The 22,771-nt window shown below is 36.9% G+C and overlaps 1 protein-coding gene across 1 annotated transcript; it reads right to left on the minus strand.

The window, feature by feature from the left end:
* Positions 1-974: 974 nt before the first annotated feature.
* Positions 975-20,272, minus strand: LOC127634305 (kelch-like protein 14). Its single transcript, XM_052113798.1, has 8 exons — positions 19,368-20,272; positions 16,336-16,457; positions 8,585-8,674; positions 7,240-7,318; positions 6,843-7,033; positions 5,487-5,645; positions 5,117-5,274; positions 975-2,134 (listed from the first exon to the last, which is right to left on the minus strand). The coding sequence occupies exons 1-8, from the start codon at positions 20,249-20,251 to the stop codon at positions 1,994-1,996; spliced, it is 1,824 nt and encodes a 607-aa protein (XP_051969758.1). The 5' UTR covers positions 20,252-20,272; the 3' UTR covers positions 975-1,993.
* Positions 20,273-22,771: the final 2,499 nt, after the last annotated feature.

Consider the following 22,771-nt stretch of genomic DNA (forward strand, 5'->3'; position numbering starts at 1 on the left):
ACGTACAGATTTTGCTGTTTCGGAAGGAAATTGGTACTTTAATACACCAAAGTGGCATTCAGCTGATCCCAAAATATAGTCAGGACATTACTGATGTTAAAAACAGCACCATCACTATTTGAAAAGTACTATTTTTTGTCAAATCTGCAGTCATTACTCAACAACTTATCCTTGCTTAATCATGCTAAATTGTTAATCTGGTACTAGAAAATCACTTGCCATTAAATAATACACAGCTGAAAGCTATTTGGTTTATTAAATTAAGCTTAACATTGTCTTTGTGTATGTTTTTGAGTTGTCACAGTATGCAATAGACTGGCATGTCTTAAGGTCAATATTAGGTCAAAAATGGCAAAAAAGATACGGCTTTCTCTACAAACTCGTCAGTCAATCATTGTTTTGAGGAATGAAGGCTATATAATGCTTGAAATTGCCAAAAAGTCAGATGTACAACTAAACAAGAGGATAAGTACATCAGAGTCTCTAGTTTGAGAAATAGACGCCTCACATGTCCTCCGCTGACAGCTTCATTGAATTCTACCTGCTCAACACCAGTTTCATGTACAACAGTAAAGAGAAGACTCAGGAGGACTTATGGGAAGAATTGCAAAGAAAGACACTTTTGAAACAGAAAAACAAACTTTTGGCCGCCAGTGTGTGTGTGTGTGTGTGTGTGTGTGTGTGTGTGTGTGTGTGTATATATATATATATATATTGTTTTTTGCATTTTGCCAGATTAGTAAATTGGACATAGGCTACTACAATGTGGTAAAGCAAGGAAGAAATAATGGTGCAGCTGTAATACTCCAGACATCTGTTGCACATAAAGTGTATCTAAAAATGTAACATTAATAGAGATGTTGTGATTTTGTGGGTGAAGCTCAGACAGATACATTATTGATCCAGAAATTCAGTTTTATTTTCATAGACTAAAATGTGAAGAACATAACAGGATTTGAGAATAAATCCTATGAGCACAAAATGTTCCACTGCAAGCAATTATTTACAAGAATGAAAAAAAAAAGAAAACATTCCCTTTCCTCATGAAAAGGGCTGAGAAATATCAGTGCAACATATTCCGATTACTTATCACGCCTCGGAGAAACCAATCAGTCCAATAATTAATATGACTCGGTTTAAAATGGCTGATTTTAGTAAGGCTGTTATAATGGGGCATTTTATGAAACAGAGCAACCTAGTGCTAAACATAGGCACTGTGAGATATGAACAAGTAAACAACATAAACAAAGCAATTATGTACCCACAGTATAATACAATAAGCTTTCCACTCCACGCCATGCATATATATATATATACTACATGGCTAAGTAAATAATAGAATGATTGTTCAACCAATAATCAATCAACGTTGTGTTGGTGTTGTCTGACATGATTTGTTTTTCTCTTTTAATGACTGACATTTAATCTCCTCTCATCTGTACAAATAACAATGTGCCACTTAAATATGGCGGCAATATCTAACAAGCAGACAGGGTGTGATTTATATTAAATACTTGATATCTATTCTACATTGTACACAGAATTGTGATTTTTGCTCGGAAAAACATAAATGGTCCTTTGTCAACCCAAATCAACTTTTACTTTTTCATCGGCAGTTTCCACAAAATACAAAGTACGCATGGAAGTTACTGTATATCGATTTGGAAAAAGTATGCGTGCCAATGTCAAGTTAGGCAAAAACGTTTACGATAAAAATGTAATAGAGTATGAGCAGTTGAATGTCAACACACATGAGCATCAAATACGTAAAGTTGATGATTTACATCAGTTTTAAACTTTTAGGTATGAAAGAAACAAAGTGCTCTTGTCAGACCAGTAAAAAAATAATAATCTGTACACCTCATCACCTCCTGTTCAAAAGCTACAGGCGTTTCTCAGAGAGAGTCCTCTCATTCATTTTTCTTTAGCAATGGACTTTCCATCCCAGTGGTGTTTTCTTCTACTTGGCTGCATTCTTTGCCGTTCTATACAGTTATTTGTTAAATGGTAAACAGGCTGGCAGTATGACCGTGGAACAGGCCGGCCCAGCTAAAGGCTCTGCCACCTCTCCTTCCATTTCTGTCCAAGTGCCTTTTTCTGGACTGTAACAAATGGTGGATGACTTGTACGCCCCCTGAAAGAGAGTTTTTGATGAGTCCCTGTCTACAATATTTTATTCAATACCTGAGCAAACTTCAAGATATTTATCTTAAAATGATTTAACACCTTAAACTCTGGTGCATACTTGGGCTGCTGACCACAGTGTTTCACACTCAAATGTAAAAGCTCACCATTCACACATACTGAATACATACACTGTGGACTAAATGCAACAACAAACAAAAAAAGACTCCAATTATTCATAAATAATATTGTATGTGTTTATAATCTTATGATAAATTATATATATTTTAGTTACCTTTTTTGTCCTAATTTTGTAAACATGTAATTCTGGTTCTGTTCACTTGGTTTCATCCCACTAGGAGGCAGAAAGCACTAGAAAAAATCATTATTTCTCCATCACATTCGATCACAATATACAGATCTGAAATGTAGGTGGCGCTCTAATTGATTTTAGCCTTCATAGATGTGCTCGTCCATAGACATTCAGTCTAATTTTCAGTTCATGCACAACTCTCGTTGTTTCATTGTATATCTCGGCCTCTGAGTGGACTAGAAACTCAATCAAAGTGTCATTAGAAAACACATTTTTCTGTTGATTTGTTTAGCATGCTTTTCCTGCTGGATTGCATATTTTGTTCTGGACATCTACGATATAACATTAGATTATTAATTCAAGCAAGCTCACAGACCAGTAAAAAATGGCTCATTGTTTAGAAAACTGGCTAAGGTAAAAGCAAATGTAAAGGTTTTGGGTACTTGGGGCTTACAGAAGCTGTGATCGTCGCATAAAAGAGACGTTTGTATTTGATGACTTATAGAAATCATATTTCACTTTGTGATTCTTTTGAAAATCTTTTGAACAGTGGTGTTAGATCAACAAAATAAATGGTACAGTTTAATTCCTGAGAATGAGAGCTTTTATTTGATATGACTTGTCCATATAGGTGCGTTAAAGGGGGCGCTAATGTCTGACGCGAATGTTTGAGGCCTTATTTTTGTTATTTTATGTAAGATAAATGCAGAAATGATGGATATCTCTGAAAAGTTCAGATTTCATGCTTTCATAAGATACCTCATATGCCTGACTTATATATATACAGGGATTTTAACCTTTTTCTGAATGTAGCGCCCCTCCTTTGGACACGGCGGGTTCATATTGTTTAAGGGTTAGGAACTTTAGTATATCCAGTAGGACATTAAATCATATTGGATATGATGTAAACTTTATCAGATCCCAAATTGTATTGTAATGAGATAATGTTTTTGCTACTAGAGTGTTCAATCACAGTGGAAACTGCAGGGGTTTAAAAATGCTGAAAGATTATTGGGGCGGCTGTGGATCAGGTGGTAGAGCGGGTCGGCCACTAATCACATGATTGCTGAAGTGTCCTTGTGCAAGACACTGAACCCCAAGTTGCTCCCAATGTCAGGCTAGCGCCATTGGTGTATGAATGTGTGTTTGAATGGGTGAATGTGTCACAGTGTAATGTGCTTTGAATACCGTTAAGGTTAAAAAGGTGCTATATAAGTGCAGACCATTTAAAGGTGGTGTGTTATTTCTAGCATCACCAAACGGAATTGGAAAAATAATTACAGTCTCCAGTGGACAAAAAAGATTCCTGAATACTTTTCAATGTCCATTGGTCAAACAAAGAGATTGTCATACCTATGAATGAGTCATTGGGAGAACCAACCAACGAATGGTTTACTTACAGCTGTCGCTGTATATTAAAGTAGAATAGAATAAAGTATTTTATGGGGGCCGTTCAAACTGAACGCGTTTTTGTGTCTGTCCGCACTGTTTTTTCAATTGTTTTTATGTAAATATACGCAAGCTGGATGTCTTTGACCGTTGCACCGTGTCTATTTTTTCATCGTTTCATTTAGGAGCACCGCATTTCTTAGACACTGTGTCAAGTTAAAAAGAATTTCAACTATTAAAAAAATGCATTTCATGACACCTGCGTTAGTGGTACTGGATCAAGGTTTTTTTTTTCAGCGCTAAGACACGTTTGGTGTAAACGGCCCCAAACAATGAAAAAATGACAAACTTAACCTTTAAATTCTGTCTTATTGGGAATTTAATAAATCATCCTGTTGTGTTGTTTCTTTTTGAATGCATTTAGGATTATTTTAAATTGCCACCATGTCCATAGGGGGAGCGCTATATCGTGAAATAAGTTAACGCTTAAAACGTTAAAGTCCCTGGAGACATAAGTCAGGCATATGGGGTATCATTTCAAAGATTATGATATGAACAAATCATAGAATACCATACATTTTGCACATATGTTACATAAAATATGAAAATAAGGGTTAAAAACATCTACGTTGCAAATTTGCGCCACCTATAGTTCATGTGGTAGACATATTAATATGCATATAAAAGCTTGTCCTGTGAACCTTAAATTGACAAGTTTCAGTATATATCAAATTAATGCTTATATTCTCAGGAATGATCATTGTAAAGGTGAGAATCTCAGCTTTCTATTGAGCTTCTAGTCCACTCAGAGGCCGATATGTTTGATAAAACAATGGGGGTTGTGTATGAACTGAAAATCAGACTGAATGTCTATGGAAGAGCACATCTATGAGGGTTAGCGCGCCACCTACATCTGTATATTGAGATGAAAAATACTTTCCTACAACTTGCTATCATCTAGTTGAATAAATTAAGACTGTTTAAATGGAAAATAGAGTGAACATAACCAGAATTACATGCTTAAAATTAAGGACAAAAATTTGTATTTTTATTTGTGTTCATCAAAAGAATGTAACATATACCATATTTTTTTTATTATTATTTGGGGCTTTTTCTAAAAAACGAAACCAATTTTTGGCAATTAGACCGCAGTATGTGTGAATGGTGAGCTTTTCAATTTGAGTGTAAAAAAGTGCAAGTGGCAGCCCAAAAATGCACCTCAATGGTACATAAATGCAAAGACAAATATGGATTTTAGAGGACTTTTAAAAAAATATGAGATGTGTTTACCATGCTCCAACTGTAGCCCCCCACTAGGTAAATACTGTCATCAAGAACAGCACATCCGGGTCCGCTGCGTCCCTCTAGGATGGGCGTTTGCAGAATGTTCCACTGATCTGCTTTAGGGTCGTAGCATTCAACCAGCATTACATCCAGATGAGAGAATCCTACACAAGTGGAAAAACAGTCAATTGAAAGCTCGAAAGTACTTTGAGGAGGGGTGTAAGTTAGCAAAGTGTTACTTTAGCAACCTTTGAATCTAATCATTCAATTTAACAATGTATTTAATATACAGTTCAAGAACTATATTGATTATGGTTGTATACACTGTATAAGCTGTCCGTACAACTGAGATTTGAGTTACGACTATAGAAATTACCTTTTAAGTGGTTGCCACCAATAGCATAGAGGCGGTCATTCATGCCTGCGAGGGCGTGTATGGCTCGCTTAGTGTTCATGTCCTGTTTTCGAGCCCATACGTCCATCACGGGGTCATAGCAGTAAAGCCAAGACACATATTCTCCATTGTGAACCCCACCTGAAACATTCAAAATGCTAGTGTCAGAAGTTACGTTTTATATTAATATAAACGTTTTATGTCAATATTTGCCCCTTGGATTTGATTTTCAGGGGCATTTTATATTTTACTTTTTTATATTTATCAGGGCGTATTTTTTCCTAACTATTTATAACATAAACTGTCTTATTAATATAAATTAAACATGAAATAAAAAATGACCCTACTTCATTAATACATGTTCTTGGCCTACTGTGCATGATTCATTTGCACACGTTATTCCATATAACTTTCTAAAGAACAAACAAAATGTTTATCTTTGTTATCATTCATAAAAATATAACTTGCTCAACCTCTGAAACTAATATATTATTAGGCTAATGTCACCATGTCCTTTTTTTTCAAACAGCTGTCACTATAGAGGCAATTTTCATGATCAATTCTCATTCTCAAGTCCCGCCCAAAATGTGTTTCTCATATTTCACTCTGAAATACTCAACATTATGGAAATAACATCAGTTACAAGAAGTGTTTCATGTGCATTTAAATTCAAATGTGATGTAAACCCAACGTAGCATTCAATACAGCATGATCACACATAAATAAACACGTTGCTTTTAAAATTACTGACAAGCGGCATCTCCCGTCAGACATTTGTGCATCAATTCAAGCGTGTGCACATTTTTCTCTAGCGCTACTAAGACAGATTCTGGGGCCGTGGGAACCAGGAAGTAGATTGCATAGGTTACATTTTCCCTCCAAAATTTAATTTGTACTCCACTGATGGTTAGGTTTGGGTTAAATATATATATTTATACATTATATATATTTATACATTTCTGTGGGCTGTTTTACATCCTTTAGCTATAGCTAAAAATACAACTCGCTTTTGGCGCCACTCTGTGAAATGGAGAACTCACACGTGCGCATACGTTCAACACCACTTCCAGCTTCGGCCACTGGGGGCAGTGACTTAAATACAGGTAAGCACAGACTGATTTCAGCAACAAAACTTTCGACCTACTATTGCCGAATTCACAGTGTGATTTGTCTGTTCAAAATACCACTGAATCAGGTTGAACTGTATTTGGACTTGGTTCAACTTTGCTGACACTTTATTGTCAAACCCTTTTAGACTTCATCACTTTAATGTCACCTGTTAGTGAAGTCCCAGACACTTTGACTACTTCACTGTTTTGATGACGTCTATACACAAACCTGAGATGTATATTTTCCCATTGTGCACGGCTCCTGCGTGTGCAGCCAGTGGCTGAGGAAGAGAAGAAACGTAATTCCATTCGTTTGTCTCAAGGTTGTAGGCTTCAACGCTAGATAGATAACCTGTCTCGTTTCTTCCCCCAACAACATACAAGTGCTTATCCAGGCAGCATGAGAAGAAACTCGCTCTCCTGAAACAAAGACAAGATGAACAGATCTCCTCTTAGAATCAGTCAATGTAGAGTCTGTTTCCAGCAAATATTCCCCACAGCAGCCAGGAGTGAATTCATCATGTAGGCTTAAGAAATAATTATAGTCATATTTACAGCTTATGTTATGAAGAGCGCTTATTATTTTATGAAAAACAAATAATTTTAAGAGACAGATGGCATCATACCTTTCCTGCATGGGTGGTAGTTGTATCCAGCTATTGAATCTTGGATCATACCGACTTACAAAGTTAGTGCTGTGCTTGCCTGCAAAGATGTGTAAGCATTATCTCACTGGTTTAACAGACAGCATAAAACAATCGGTGATTTCATGACAATGAAGAGCATTTAAAGGAATATTCCGGGTTCAATACAAGTTAAGCTCAACTGACTCAGCATAATATTGATTACTGCAAAAATACATTTAGTCTTGCCCTACTTTTCTTTAAAAAAGCAAAAATCTGTGTTGGAATGAGGCACTTACAATGGCAGTCAATGGGGCCAATCCGTAAACGTTTAAATACTCACTGTTTCAAATGTATAGCCACAAGACATAAACAATATGTGTGTCGACATGATTTTAGTGTGATAAAATCACTTACTAACCTTTTCTGTGTAAATTTTGAGCCAATTTAACAACTAATATAATGTAAACAAACCCTTAAAATCTAAAAACGACTGTAAAATGACAATTTAAACAACTTTACAGCTCAAATAATACATGAGTTTTAATAGAAGAATTAATTAAAGTGCTTTTATAAAATTATAAGCTTCACATTTCTGCCTTTAAACCCTCCAAAAATTAGCCCCATTCACTTCCATTGTTCAGTAAGTGTCTCACTGTAACCTCGATTTTTCCTTTTTTTTTTTTTTAAATAAAAGGAGGTATAAGTCGAACTTATTTTTGGTATGTGGTAATCAACATGCCACAAATGCTGTCGTTTAAGCTTAACTTGTATTGAACCCGGAATATTCCTTTAAAATAATGGTTTACCCAAAAATGAAAAGTCTGACATCATTTACTCACCCTCATTTATCAAAGAATACAATAGACACTTTTTTAAATATAAAGAAAGTGAATGGGTAATTCAAGATCTAAAAGGACAAAGAAGCACATTAAAAGTATCATAAAAGTAGTTTATGTGACTATATTCCAAGCCTTCTGAAGCCATATGACTTAAATTTCAGTCTGTTTTTCACATGGTATATAGTGTCTATCTTTATGATACTTTCATGGGACATTTTTGTTATTTTGGAGCTTGACACAAAGATTCACTTGCATTAAATATATAAGAATGGTAAAGTTATTTCTCAAAAATTCACCTTTTGTGTCCCACTGAACAAACATGTTATGTGGGTTTGGAATGACATAAGGGTGTGTAAATGATGAAAAACATTTTTTGGTGTGTTTTTTTTTTAGGTTAACTATTCCTTTAATAAATTATAATGAATTCAAAACTGTTGCATAATGCATATCACAGATCAGCTCATGATTGGGACATTAAGAGACATTATATTTATTCATGTTTTTACCATTAGGGTTCCACTGGTCTTCTCCTCCAAGTAAAAGAAGGAAGTTTTCCACTTCGACCACACAGTGATGGGCGCTGTTATACGGCATTACTACAACACAGAGACAAAACGGATGAGTCTAATGCTCCAGTAACGTTCACTCTGACAATAAGAAAATTATAGTTCGGAATAGTGCTAAACCATTATCATTCAGTTCTAATATCTATTCAGACGATAATCGTGTCTGTTCGGCCAAATATCAAAAGTGCTTCCTCTAATTTCAGTTTCCAGGTAAGATAATTAGATGTCAGCAAACCTGAACAGTTACACTGACCTTGTATGGGTACTATGACATTATAGCATTCTAGGGTTCAAAGTGACACTCTTAGCTTCCTGATACCCATATATGGGCTGTCCTGTGAACACGCAGAAGGACTTCTGATTGGCTAAACAAAGGATCTTTCACAGAGACAGGTGTGCTATTCATGGCACCTGTTTGAGTGATATCTGACAGGTAAAATGTTCTGCATGTCATTCCATTTAAAAAATCACTTACAGCAACTTTAATCGCAGTTTTCATTTCATTTGATATTCATCGTACATATGTATAATATTTAATAACCAGCTGACTTTTAATTATCCCATTTATTACACAGACACTTACAAATAAATAAATAGACATAAAATATTAATAAATGAATAATACATACTAACATAAACATATAGGCACAGCTATGCATGAAATAATCTGCATGGGACAATTATGCAGTTTTGTGGTCATTACACACAAATATTTGACTGCAGAATGTCACAATTGACCAATCAGAATCAAGCATTCCCCAGTGCAATACATACTGACCTCCCTGCTTTTTAAATATCAGCATCGGTCATTAAGAAACATTTTGCCATCAAAAGAACAACATCTGACTTTGTAAAATCATCGGGAAAACCATTAGAGGAATATTAAAGAAATATTCTGGGTTCAGAACAAGTTAAGATCTCTCGACAGTATTTGTGGCATAATATTTATTACCACAAAAATGATTTTGACTCGTTCCTCCTTTTCTTTTAATAAAGCAAACATCGAGGTTACAGTGAAGCATTTACAATGGAAGTGAATGGGGCCAATTTTAGAGGAGTTTAAAGGCAGAAATGTGAAGCTTATCATTTTACAAAAGCACTTACATCAATTCTTCTGTTAAAACTCTTGTATTATTTTTGCTATTTTTAAAGAAAAGGAATTTCAAGTCAATATGATGCTTTGTGGTAATCAGCAATATGCCACAAATGCTGTCGTTTGAGCTTAATTTCATTATATTCCTTTAAATAGCATTTCCTCCTTTAACACTTCCAGTGTTCCCTCTGTAGTATACACAGTCCCTAGTGCAGGTTTGCAGGAGATCTTTGACAAACAGTCTGCGTTCCAGCACTATTCCTTCTTGTCTCCATCTCCTCTAATTCTTTACCTCCTGCAAAAGTGACCCCCAGTTGAAATAGAGAGAAATGGTCGTAGGTGGCAGTCATAATGAACACGATCATGTTCACTCCATAAATCTCCGTCCGGAGCCTGAGCAGCGTAAATCAGTCGTACGCTAAGAGCCACCTGTCTGCCTGCATCATTCATTCCCTCTGTCACATCTCTGCTGCCTGATGGATCACAGTTGCTGTAAAATTAGACAGCCTTGAATCTCGCTTTTTTCCGATTGGCCTCTTCCACCGCAATCTATAACTCCAGTGTGTGAGTGACGTGCTGGGGCCTTTCCATTGAGGATGGATCTGGATTATAACAGCTCCATCCCACCTCCGCTGTCTCGCTGCACAAAACCTGACTGACAGAGATCTAACTGTCACTGAGCGAATGATTCGGCATCTCATGTTCCAATAGACACAGTGTAAAAGGTGATTGTTGCAAGATTGTTCAAATAATCAAGAGGTCACGGTCTAGGCCTTGTTATTGTTTTAAAAGCCTGATCTACACAATTGAACAAATGCATGAAAAACATGTCACTAAAATGACTGATAAGTAGACTGTCGACTGGGAAGATAATGCTGATAACTTTTTTGAAAAGCACAAGCCTATTGAAATTCAGCTTAGTAAAGGGGCTGTATCAAATAGTGCAAGGGCGTAGATGTGGCTTCAACATTGGGGGGGCAGGGCTGGACTGGCAATCTGGCATACCGGACATTTTCCCGGTGGGCCGACGCACTTTGGGGCCGATCAGGGGTGGACTGGCCATTGGGAGAACCGAGCGGGCTGGTGGGTCAGCCACGAAACGGGCCGAATGGTCTGCGATAAGCTAAAGTGAGCACCACGTTATGCAGAAAAGGACAGTGAACACCCCCCTCGCTCAATAACTTTTGGGCAAGTTGCTATATAAAATTCCAGGCCGATTTCTCTTCCCAGTCCAGTCCTGAGGGAGGGGGTTACCTCCCCCCCATCTCGCCATGAATCTACGCCCCTGTCACAGGGCAACAGATCACAGTGATTTAGTCTGCGAAATGGTTGAAATCATATTAGTACTAAACAAAGTTTTGGGGTATTTTTAGTGTGAATTTTATTATACTGTAAAGAACATTTATAGGTTATATTTCACCTCAAAATAAAAATACAAAAATGATTTCACGTTATTTTCATGATGATTAAGCACTTTTTTTTCAAGTGTCATTCAATTAAAAATCAAGGTGAACATTTTTATTTAAATTGTAAAGTGTTTACAGTATACATCATGGTATCCGGACTACCAATGACTTCCATTTATGCCAATTAATTTTTTTTTATTTTTATTAAATAGTAAAAAATAACTAAAATATTGATCAGTTTCTCGCTTCTGAAGACATGGATTAAACCACCTGGAGTCGTATGGATTATTTAATGCTGCCTTTATGTGCTTAATTAAATATTAAAATGTAATTATTTAAAAATAGTATTTTTGTTATAATGTCATAATGCAAATAAATCATAATGGTCCTGAAAATGGGCTTCATTTCTTTATGCAAAATATTATTTCTAACCTGAATGTGACCTGGACATGTTTTTGGGGGATTTACCGGATTAGTTTTGTAACACATTACAATATGTTTCAATTTGTTCAACATTCAACATATAATAATAAATGTTTTAAATAAAAATGTGTATTTGTTAATATTAGTTAATACACTATGAACTAATGCAAACTTACAATGAACAACAGTATTTGTATTAACTAACATTAACAAAAGATGAATAAATAACATATATGGTTAATTGTTTGTTCATGATACCTAATGCATTAAATAATGTTAATGAATGGAACCTTATAGTAAAGTGTTACCATTAGATTTTAAACCTGAAAGTACATCGAAAATAATCCAAACCTAGTGAAGTCATTCACATTTTGCGGATGTCAATTGCTGATCTATTTTATGCCTATCTACATAACTAATTTAAATCTCATTTTTGGGTGAATTATGCCTTTAAGGGGTTTTGTCTTAGCTAATAAAGTTCATAGAGAACTTAATGTATAATATGGAATAGTCACAACCATAACTTAATGACAGAAGTCACAAATCAAAGAAATATCAGATCTGTTTTGTACCATCTCATTTTCCTGGCAACTGTGGGTGCACTAGGTGGCAGTCTCTCCATTGTACAGAAAGGCAGAGAAGAGGAGAGGTGCAGTCATGTAAGCCATCCTAAATAGTGCTGATGAAGGTTTTAATCAGTCGCCGTTTCCCCACCTTTTGGGTTTCGGCTCATTGCAAAGTTATGATTGAATGTTAATAACCTGCACACCCCAAACGACATCAAGGGGCTGCTGGTGTGCTCACAGGATGATTTTGCAGTTTGGTCGCTTCGCTTGGCTATGGGCCATTTGAGACTCGACGTCTGAGGCAGAAATAAAGGACATTACACTATGACCTTATGAGTGTAAGTTATATAGATCCAGATGTAATTCATTAATGCATGTTATGCGTGCTGGTAAAGGCTTGCACACAGGTTTTGCAGTGCAAGGTGTCTTTGTAGGTCTCAAACCTCAGTGATGCAGTCGTTGGTTGACTGAACACATTTTTATAGCATTGAAACCAAACGACTGCACTCCCGTTTATGTCCTTGTTTAGCCTTAGAAAGAAGTAGAAACTAGAATCAACACTTTGTCTTAGCTCTTTGCTGAATCAAAAAACTTTTTTGCATGTTGTATTAAGCTAAATAGACTTAAAGGGATTGTTCACCCAAAAAGGAACATTCACTAATCATTTACTCACCCTCATGCCATCCCAGATGTGTATGACTTTCTTTCTTTTAGGAGAATATTCCAGCTCTGTAGGTCCATACAATGCAAGTTAATGGTGGGCAGAACTTTGGAGCTCAAAAATGCATATAAAGGCAGCATAAAAGTAATCCATACAACTCCAGTGGTTAAATCCATAGTTTCAGAAGTGATATGATTGGTGTGGGGGAGAAACAGATCAATAAAGTCCTTTTACACTATAAATTCTCCTCCCTGCCCAGTAGGTGCCGATATGCACAGATAATGAGATTCGCCAAAAACAAAAGAAAAAGAATGTGGAATTGAAAGTGAAAGTGAAAGTGGAGATTTATAGTAAAAACAGACTTAATTATTGATCTGTTTGTTACCCACTCTTATCATATAGCTTCTAAAGATATAGATTTAACCACTGGAGTCATTTGGATTACTTTTATGCTGCCTTTAGTAGCTTTTTTGAGCTTCAAAGTTCTGTCCAACATTCACTTGCATTGAATGGACCAACAAAGCTAAGATAAAGAGATATTTTTCAAAACAAAAAGTTCAGCAGAAGAAAGCAAGTCATACCCGCATGAGGAGGGTGAGTAAATAATGATATCGTTTTAATTTTAAGGTGAATTGTCCCTTTTTGTCCCTCAGGATTTAACATGGTTTTAAAAGACAGATTTAAAGAAGGCTTTAAAATGGCATTGTCGTAAAGTTTATTTAAATTTAGATGAACAAATTGTCAAGTACATTTTGACTGAGCAGACTATTTCTCTCCCACAAGCCACCTGGTGCTTGTCATACACATAACATTTCAACTGACACAGAATCATGTTCAGTCAGTAAATGATTGATTCTGAACTATTTCTAAAAGTTGATTCATTCTATTGAACACAGTTTCTGGCTGCAAACAGCAAACTCTAGCAATGAGCGAAATAAACACACAGTAATAAATCAATAAAAATAAAAGGTTTAAGGTAATAAAGGCTTTTAATTTTGACTCTGATAGGTTTTACAAATGTGCATATTTTAAGGAAGTATGCGAATGAAATGAACCAGGAAAGAAAAATCATGAGATCTCCTATGAGATCTATTTAATATCTAAATTCTTCAACAAGACAGCATTAAGATAAAATGGAGAGCTAATGGAGACTTTTTCTTAATTTTATCTGCTTCCTAAGAAAAAGATCTCATATATCTCCTTTAGAGTTTCAGAAGAGATCTCAAAAGATGGCAAAGTCTACAATGAAATATAAATATCAAATATAAATGTGAACTCCATTTCACCTATGCAAGAAATTCTCACATGAAAAAAGAAAACAATAGATTACTTTAATATCTCAATGGACACTATCTAGCACCATCTACATTTCCCATCATATTCTACTAAAAACAAATGATGTGAGCTATGTTATATGCGTTCATTTTATAGATCTAAACTCTTATTGTATTTCAAAATTAATCTTTTAGGGGAAAAAAACATCAGACAGAGTTTAGACTTCAATGAAACACAACTCAATAAAAGTACCATGAGCTACGAAAGAGCAACCTATGAGCAAAAAAATAAAAATAAAAATTTAAGTTAAGCTCAATCGGCAGCATTTGTGGCATAATATTGATTACCACAAAAATGTATTTCGACTCGTCCATTCTTTTAAGAACAGCAACAATTGAGGTTTCAGTGAGGCACTTACAATGGATGTGAATGGGGGACATTTTTGAAGGCAAAAATGTGACGCTTATAATTTTTTGAAAGCACTTCCATTTATTCTTCTGTTAAAACGTGTGTATTATTTTAGCTGTAACGTTGTTTAAATCATAAGTTTTGAAGTGGACTGTTCTAGGCGGATGAACTTCTAGTAATTGTTTGTTGACATTACATCGTCATGACAACAAACCTGTAAAATTGAATATGACTTGAAACAGAAAAGGCTAGTAATCAATGTTATCACATTAAAATTAGGTTGACACATTTTGTTTATGTCTTGAGGCTATACTTTTGAAACAGTGAGTATTTAAACGTTTACGGATTGGCCCTCATTCACTTCCACTGTAAGTGCTTCATTGTAACACACACTGTAAAATCTACTTTTCAAAGCAATCGGCTTGCATGCTTTTTCTAAGTAAACATACTTATTTGGCTCAAGTAAACTGAATGTAATTTTTTAAGTAATATTTACTAGTTACAGGTATCATTGTTTTGATTTAATTATTTAAATTGGGTTATAACATGTTTTATACTGTATAAGGGAAATTATGACTAGACACTGTTAGCCATATGGCACACTGGACTCTACTCAGTACATAATTCTGCACATTTGTAAAGTACAAATGAGTGTAAGAGTATGACTCAAATGTAACAGGCTCCAAGTTCACCAGAGGTAACACTAAACACCCTCATGGTGACTTCACAAATATCTCAATTATCAACCAGCTACAACAAAACAAAAACAATAGTCATAAGAATTAAAGCTTAATACATTTTTAAATAAAAAAAATGTGTATTACATAAGCGTCCTTGTTTTGACCAAACAAACATAATTTATTCAAGTGCAAGGGTTTATGGGTATTGCAATTTTGTACTTGGAAATTTTGAGTTAGTAGAACTCAAAGCCAAAGTTTAAAGAACTTATATATTTGAGTTATGATTCCAAAATTTGACATTTCATGTAATGTTTGATTAGGACTACTTCAGTGTTTTTATTAATGACAACTTTAGGATTTAGAGAGTAACAGTAACTGAATTAAAACTAGTAAGAATAGCAAAAACCTTTAATTAAATTGAGTAAACAATTTTTTATCTTTTGAGACTACTCTTAGTATTTACAGTGCAGATTTTTGCTTTATTTTTAAGGAGCGACGAGTCGAAATTGTTTTTGCGATAATCAACATTATACCACAAATGCTGTCATTTGAGCTTCACTTGTATTTGTATTGCGCAATACAAATATTATTCAAGTGTGCAAAAACAAATAGATTCCATTTCTGGATTACAATATCATAACACATTGTAACGTTCCATGTTTTTCCTGATTATGATGTCACAACTCATGATTCATATACAATTGAACTCTGTTGCAACCATTTCAGTCCTTCTAAAAATTCTGATTGTAATTCGTCATGCCAAAACACATGATGCATTATCGGCTGCACACAAACCTTCCCTGCTGCTCGCAAAGACAAACGCACTTACGAGAACGTTTTGCCCTAATAAAGCAGTTCGATAAGAATACGTGTCATCTCCTGATGATGAATCTTCACAAGATCATTAGATTAAAATTAATCTTGCCGGCACGCTTATGCAAAAAGACAGAGGGGAAAAAACACAAGCAAATCCAGGCGTTACGGCTCCACAATGGTGTGAAGGTAGTCACGCTCTGATTAAAAAGTTACATTAAAAGTGATAGTGATACATCATTACCTCTCGCATCTCAGGAAGCTCTTGCTCTATTCTGTTCTGCTATGGAACACAACCGAGCACAGGAAGGGTTCTTCCTATGGAAGAGAAAGGGCTGTACAAGAAGAGTGCAGTGAAGTACTCACTTGTGAGGATCTTCCATGTCTTCTTTTCGTCATCGTAGTATTGAACGAGATTACTGGGGAGGCGGTCGGGACCCGGAGGAAGGCCTCCAACCAACAGGAGCATCCGTTTGTTTGAGCGAATCCTTTGTAGAAAACAGGTTCATTAACAATTCTACTATTAGCCTATTAGTGCATAGGCATTACATATTGAATTAGATGCTACAACAAGGTAAAACATGTTCAAACATAGACAAGGAGTTAGAAAGCATGTTCCAGGCATAAAACATAGGAGAAAGCAAAAATGTTAAATTACAATTGATTTGATTATTTTGATTAAGTAGTAGAATGAATAAACTTCCACTGCGATGACAGCCCTGTTTAAGGGTTTTGTATTGGTTCTAGTACTGCTGTATAAACAGTACAGTAGTAGTGCTCTACTAAATATACTGTAGAACAATATAGCAATGCTACAGGTTACTGTATCTAATGTAAAATGTACTAATTATTAAAAACGTGATCTAAGTGGCTTATTAGTGTGAAACATAATCTGATAACACACTCAAACATGCACAAAAATGTTTAAGGAATATTCTGGGTTCAATACAAGTTGAGCTCAATTGACAGCATTTGTGTCATATTGTTGATTACCACCAAAAATAATTTCGACTTGTCCCTAGTTTATGAAAAAAAAATAAAATAATGATGATTAAAGCGAGGCACTTACAGTGGAAGTCAATGGGGCCAATCCATACACATTAAAATACACACTGTTTCAAAAGACATAAACATTATATTTTATTTTATTTCGATTTGATATATTTTACAACTTGTTGTCAAGACAATATAACGCCGATAAACCCTGTAATCCTGGTATGTGATTTTATCACTATTGAACAGAGATTTTATCACCCTAAACTCATGTTAACACATAATGTTTACGTCTTGTGGCTGTACTTTTGAAAAGTGTGTGTTTTAATGTTTATGGACTGGCCCCATTCACTTCCATTGTAAGTAGCTTAGTGTAACCGCAATTTATTTATTTATTTATTTTTCTCACCTTTTCTCCCCAATTTGGAACGCCCAATTCCCAATGCGCTCTCTAAGTCCTCGTGGTGGCGAAGTGATTCGCCTCAATCTGGGTGGTGGAGGACGAATCTCAGTTGCCTCCGCGTCTGAGACTGTCAATCCACGCATCTTATCATGTGGCTTGTTGAGCGTGTTACCGCAGAGACGTAGCGCGTGTGGAGGCTTCACGCTATTCTCCGTGACATCCACGCACAACTCACCACGTGCCCCACCGAGAACGAGAACCACACATTATAGCGACCACGAGGAGGTTACCCCATGTGACTCTACCCTCCCTAGCAACCGGGCCAATTTGGTTGCTTAGGAGACCTAGCTGGAGTCACTCAGCACACCCTGGATTCGAACTCACAAATCCAGGTGTGGTAGTCAGCCTCTTTACTCACTGAGCCACTCAGGCCCCATTTTTGCTTATTTTTAAATAAACAAGGGATGAGTTTAATTTATTTTCTGTGGTAATCATCATTACGCCACAAATACTGTTGACTACACTTCACTTGTACTGAACACGGAACATTCCTTTAAATTGGAAAGGCAACTTTGTGAATAATTTTTTCATTTGGTCACATTTTTCAAGTATATGTTCATTTATAACTATGTTACACATTCAATTGGGCAACACAAGCTCTAAAACGTATTTCACAAAAACTGAAATGTGATTTTTTTGCATGTGGTCGCATTCTTTGTTGTTATTGTTACATTTCACTTGTGCATATGTTGATTTACTCTTGTTATGTTATCTGTAAAGGCCCTCTTCCACAAACTGTTATGTTTGGTATATCGACAAAATCAGCAGCTGTAGAAGTTGTGATTCAGACCATGATCAAATACAAACAGGTCTTGACAGGTCTAACTTAATTTCTTCCTTTATGTGTTATCATCCTATTGGCCAAAGTCTCGCATGTGACAGCAGGCAACAATTGAATCACCTGCAATCTCTTCATTCACCCTAATAGTGCTTGAATATATTTAAATCACTTGCTGCATTCATGAATCATAAAATTAAATACAATTCTAGTTAAAAATTACTAATCAGTTTACAGACCTTCTGGTCAGACTTGCCTGTTAAAATCTTAGAGTGAAATTGAATAAATGTCTTAAAGGCTTGACAACTTCCACTGAGTCTCCGAGTTCCACTGAGTTTAATGAGTTATTTTCAATAACTTCAGCTCCATAAAGATTAAGTCTGGGAAATAAAAGTGTTTCTTTCGACAACACCAGTATTGGGAAATGAAACTACACAATGTTAAACATCAGTTGTGTACCTGGACACACCAATGAGTCTCGTATTCTCCATCAACTAATTCCAGTTTTTTCCACTGTCACCTATTCCTGCTAATTATCCCATCTGCAGACTGCAATGATGTCTGCAGTTTGCAAGCTTGCAACAGTGCTGAAATTAATCAACCCTGAAACAACACTATGAGGAGTAGGAAGAGGATCCCACAGATAAGGCAAAGCTTGGAAACTGAACATCTAAGGAACAGATATTCCAGCAAAACATTGCTAATCTTCCAAAATGCAGTGTTAACTATACAGCATGTAGACACTGTACCAAACAGAATGATCTACTGTACATTTATGGACGCCTATCACAAGCCTAAAGTAGCTTAATAGTGTCTGGGCATGATCACGTGCATGGCATTTACATGAATATCGGACACAAGCAATAAGATAAAAACAAAACAGACAAAACTTTTCTTAGTCCCCTATTTTCTCTCCTCTTCCCAGATCGTGTCTGTCCACAAACAGACAAAACTGAGAAAATACGAGGATTTACTTATAGTATATCTAAATAGGCCTACATTTTCCAAGTATGAAACCGTGATCTCACTTCTGTTTCCCCATGAATAATATTTATCTGTTCAAAAATAGATTATTACAATAAAACACTTCTCAGTACTCAATAATCAAAGAAATATAATGGATTGCATAAAATAGTATAGAACATGTTATGAAGAGGCTTCTACCTGCTAGCAGTGGTCTGTCTGCAGTGCTGTCTAAAGGGCATCAGGTGGTAGTTCATGGCATCTAGGAGCAGTTTCTGGCACACTGGGTCAGTCCTCATAAAGTCCACCGACTGCACCCTCTCCACCAGCTCTGGGGCTGGGATAAGGGCGAACCGCAAGCGCTTCATCAAGTCTGGAGCGTAGTGCATCCTGGTCTCCCGATCATGCTCCAACCACAACACCGACATCTGAAAGAGAGCCAGCTCCGACTCCACAGGCGGAGGCAGGGCGTCCAGCATGGCGCACATCTCCTCAAAGTTCAGGAGGAGGACGTCCTCCACCAGGTACTTGTTGGCGAGCTTCTTGGTCTCGTCCAGTCCGTGGAGAGCTGCGATCTTGCAGATCTGCTTGTAGTTCTGCACCGAGATCTGGTCATTGAGGAACTGCACGCTGAGCTTGGTGATCTGGGGTATGTTTAGGATCTTGCTGACGGAGAGCACCTCCTCCACTGTGTCCAGGGAGAGGGTAACGTTGGCGGTGTACAGGTACTCCAGCACCAACCGCAGACCGATGGAGGAGCAGCCTTGCAGCACCAGGTTGTTGATGGTGGTGGAGCCCGGGCTGGGAAGGAGCTTGTCATCCGGGGAGGAGGATGGGGTGCCGCTGCTTCCTTGGTCCTTCGCTGCCAGCCCATCTTCTCTGTTGAGCATGTGTGTGGAGAACAGAGACCTGAAATACTGCGAGCAGGATGCCAGCACCGCTTTATGGCAATGGAACTGCTGTCCCTGCGCGGTCAGAGTCACATCGCAGAAGAGCTGCTTCCTCCACAGCAGGTTGAGACCGTGCAGCAGAGTGTCGCTGTGAGTCGGGTCAAACGTGGAGGTTCGGTCACCCGATCTGGACATGACTCCGGGGCTGCGCACACCTCCTATGAGTAAACAATGCCATTGGTGCACCACACTACATTTCTCACCATATGCGATGATATGCATTAAAACATGCATATGCGTATTTCATGTAGATCTCATGCATGCATCATAAAGGCATTTGCTTGAGCACATCTCATATGGACGCTACGGATTGAAACATAATATAGGCTACAAACTCGTATCTGTGCTAGCTATACCGTTATATCTGACCACACAACCACGCACACACAGACACACACACACACACACACATACACACACCCTCACAACGGATACATGTACCCATTCCCCCGATATGCGATACAAAAGCAATTAGTTTTCTCCCGCAACCATCATCATCATCATCAACATTGATGTGCGGTTGCGCATCGCTTTTGTCGGCAATGCGAGGAAACGCAACACAATCCAGCAATCCAACAAGAAATGCGTTATCACGCAATTTGTGCGATAACGCGAACGCATCGCGGAGAAGACACAACTTTCGCACCATATGCGCACCCTGCGCACCCGTGCCAAATGATGTTAGTAGGTATCCGAAAACTTACCTGACTTGAGAAAAGTAAAGCTTCGAGTCCTTCAATGCACTTTCTTTGTTCTTCTATGTGCGATCCTCTATTTTTTAAAAGTCTATGATCGATGGATCAGAATACTAATCATTGATTCCCATTCATTTGTTCCTCTGATCATTTATGTTTCCTTTGAATTAACAGGAAGAAGTGAGTGTGTGAGTGTGAGAGGAGCTGTGTGCTTTCTGCAAGAGAAGAAGAAGAAGAAGAAATATACGTGTGACAAATTATGCTACCAAGAAACAACACATCATTATCCTTGGGCCTGGGGCTCAGTGAGTCGTAACGAGAGTAATAGGAAATCCACGGTCGGGGAGAGAAACGGACGCGCATGGCCGGTGGAGAGAGACCGCGCAGGGGTATGGATGCTGGAGAGACTCGCAAAATTATGGCTCAAGGCTATTGTAAAAACTGTCGAGCGTAAATGACTGCGATTTCAAACATCTATGGAAAAAGAGGAGAGGAGAAAAAGTCTTGCCTCCCTTTCCTTGTGCGCGTTATGGAGAGAACCGTCAAGTTTTAGTGCGCATTGCTAATTAGTCAATTTCTCTGTTCCTTCACAGCCCGACGCCTTTGCTGCTGAGCTGAAACTGCTAATTTCTGGGACCAGCCTTTTTTTTGGGCTCTGAACGGGGAATGGATGAATGGCTTGTCTCGCACAAATGACAAAAAGCCCCCCTCTGCCTTAATCTCCATCGCCAAAATAACCCCATCTTTTTCTCCTTTTGCTTAGTCCTTCAAATAAGCACAGGGACTTTTAGGCAAACTTGTCGTGAACAACATGGGAATGTCATTAAATGCAGATAAATGAGTACATGTCTTCAAATGTTGATTTTTTATTTTGAAAAATGTTTTTTGACAAAAGTGCCTGAATTGGCAAAATACACGTTTATCATGTTTATTGCATTCATTCAAAACAATTATTAGATGCACTTGTTTGGTCATTGTTTATTAAAGCACTTTTCTTTTCAATAATAATAATAATAATAATAATAATAAATAATAATAAAAAACTTTTACTTTATACTGTTTTAACCCATACAGGGATCTGATATATGAACAAATATGTGACTTTTTACATCAGTGAAAACCATATGTGGACCTATATTCATATGAGCTATACATATCTTGCCATATAAAGTGTAAATAGCCATAATGTTATCTTTACCCAAGGTAAAGTTTCTCCTCTTGTTAAAATGACTGGCAACTGTGAGCATACTTGCATAGACTGCTTGTAAAGCATGCATAATTATTGCATTGAATTGCAATGCAAAGTGTTTTAGCTACTTTTCAGAAATGTAGCCCACTGGAAATAGTCACAGATATAAGTTGCTGTCAGGTACTGTGTGTTCTCTAGCAACTATATTGAATGTTGCATATAGGCATATCACTAACTGTATCAATAGTAATTAGATGCATCACAGTAGCCTCAATTAAATTATGTGCATTTAATTTGTTGCGATTATTCAGTAACGTACGACTCTGTGTAGTTGATGTATTTCAAAAATTGTTTACTAATAAAGTGAGATGTCTTGCATATCATGTATCATGCAGATGTTGTATGTGTACAGTCTTGATTAAGCACATATACTTGATCTATATATCTACATTGCCTCTGTACATCTCAGATAAAGTGCCCCAAAGGAGCCAAATGCATTATGAGATTTATAAGCTTGTGTGATACATACATCGGTAACGCGGCTTGGTGTATTAGCTGCCTGTTAGCAAAGACTTACACTATATTTTAGATTTGCATTACAGCCAATTCATGTGCACAGCCAAACTCACTTCAGTTATTGTTATGTGGCAGCTACTGTATATGATTGTAGTATATGCATTAACACAAAGGCCTTGTGCATTAACTATAAGCCCCCACACTATGGAAAATAACAAAAACAAAACAGAAAATTATGTCTGCACATTACTATAC

Source organism: Xyrauchen texanus, chromosome 41 (assembly GCF_025860055.1).
Source record: "Xyrauchen texanus isolate HMW12.3.18 chromosome 41, RBS_HiC_50CHRs, whole genome shotgun sequence".
In the NCBI taxonomy this organism is placed as follows: domain Eukaryota; kingdom Metazoa; phylum Chordata; class Actinopteri; order Cypriniformes; family Catostomidae; genus Xyrauchen; species Xyrauchen texanus.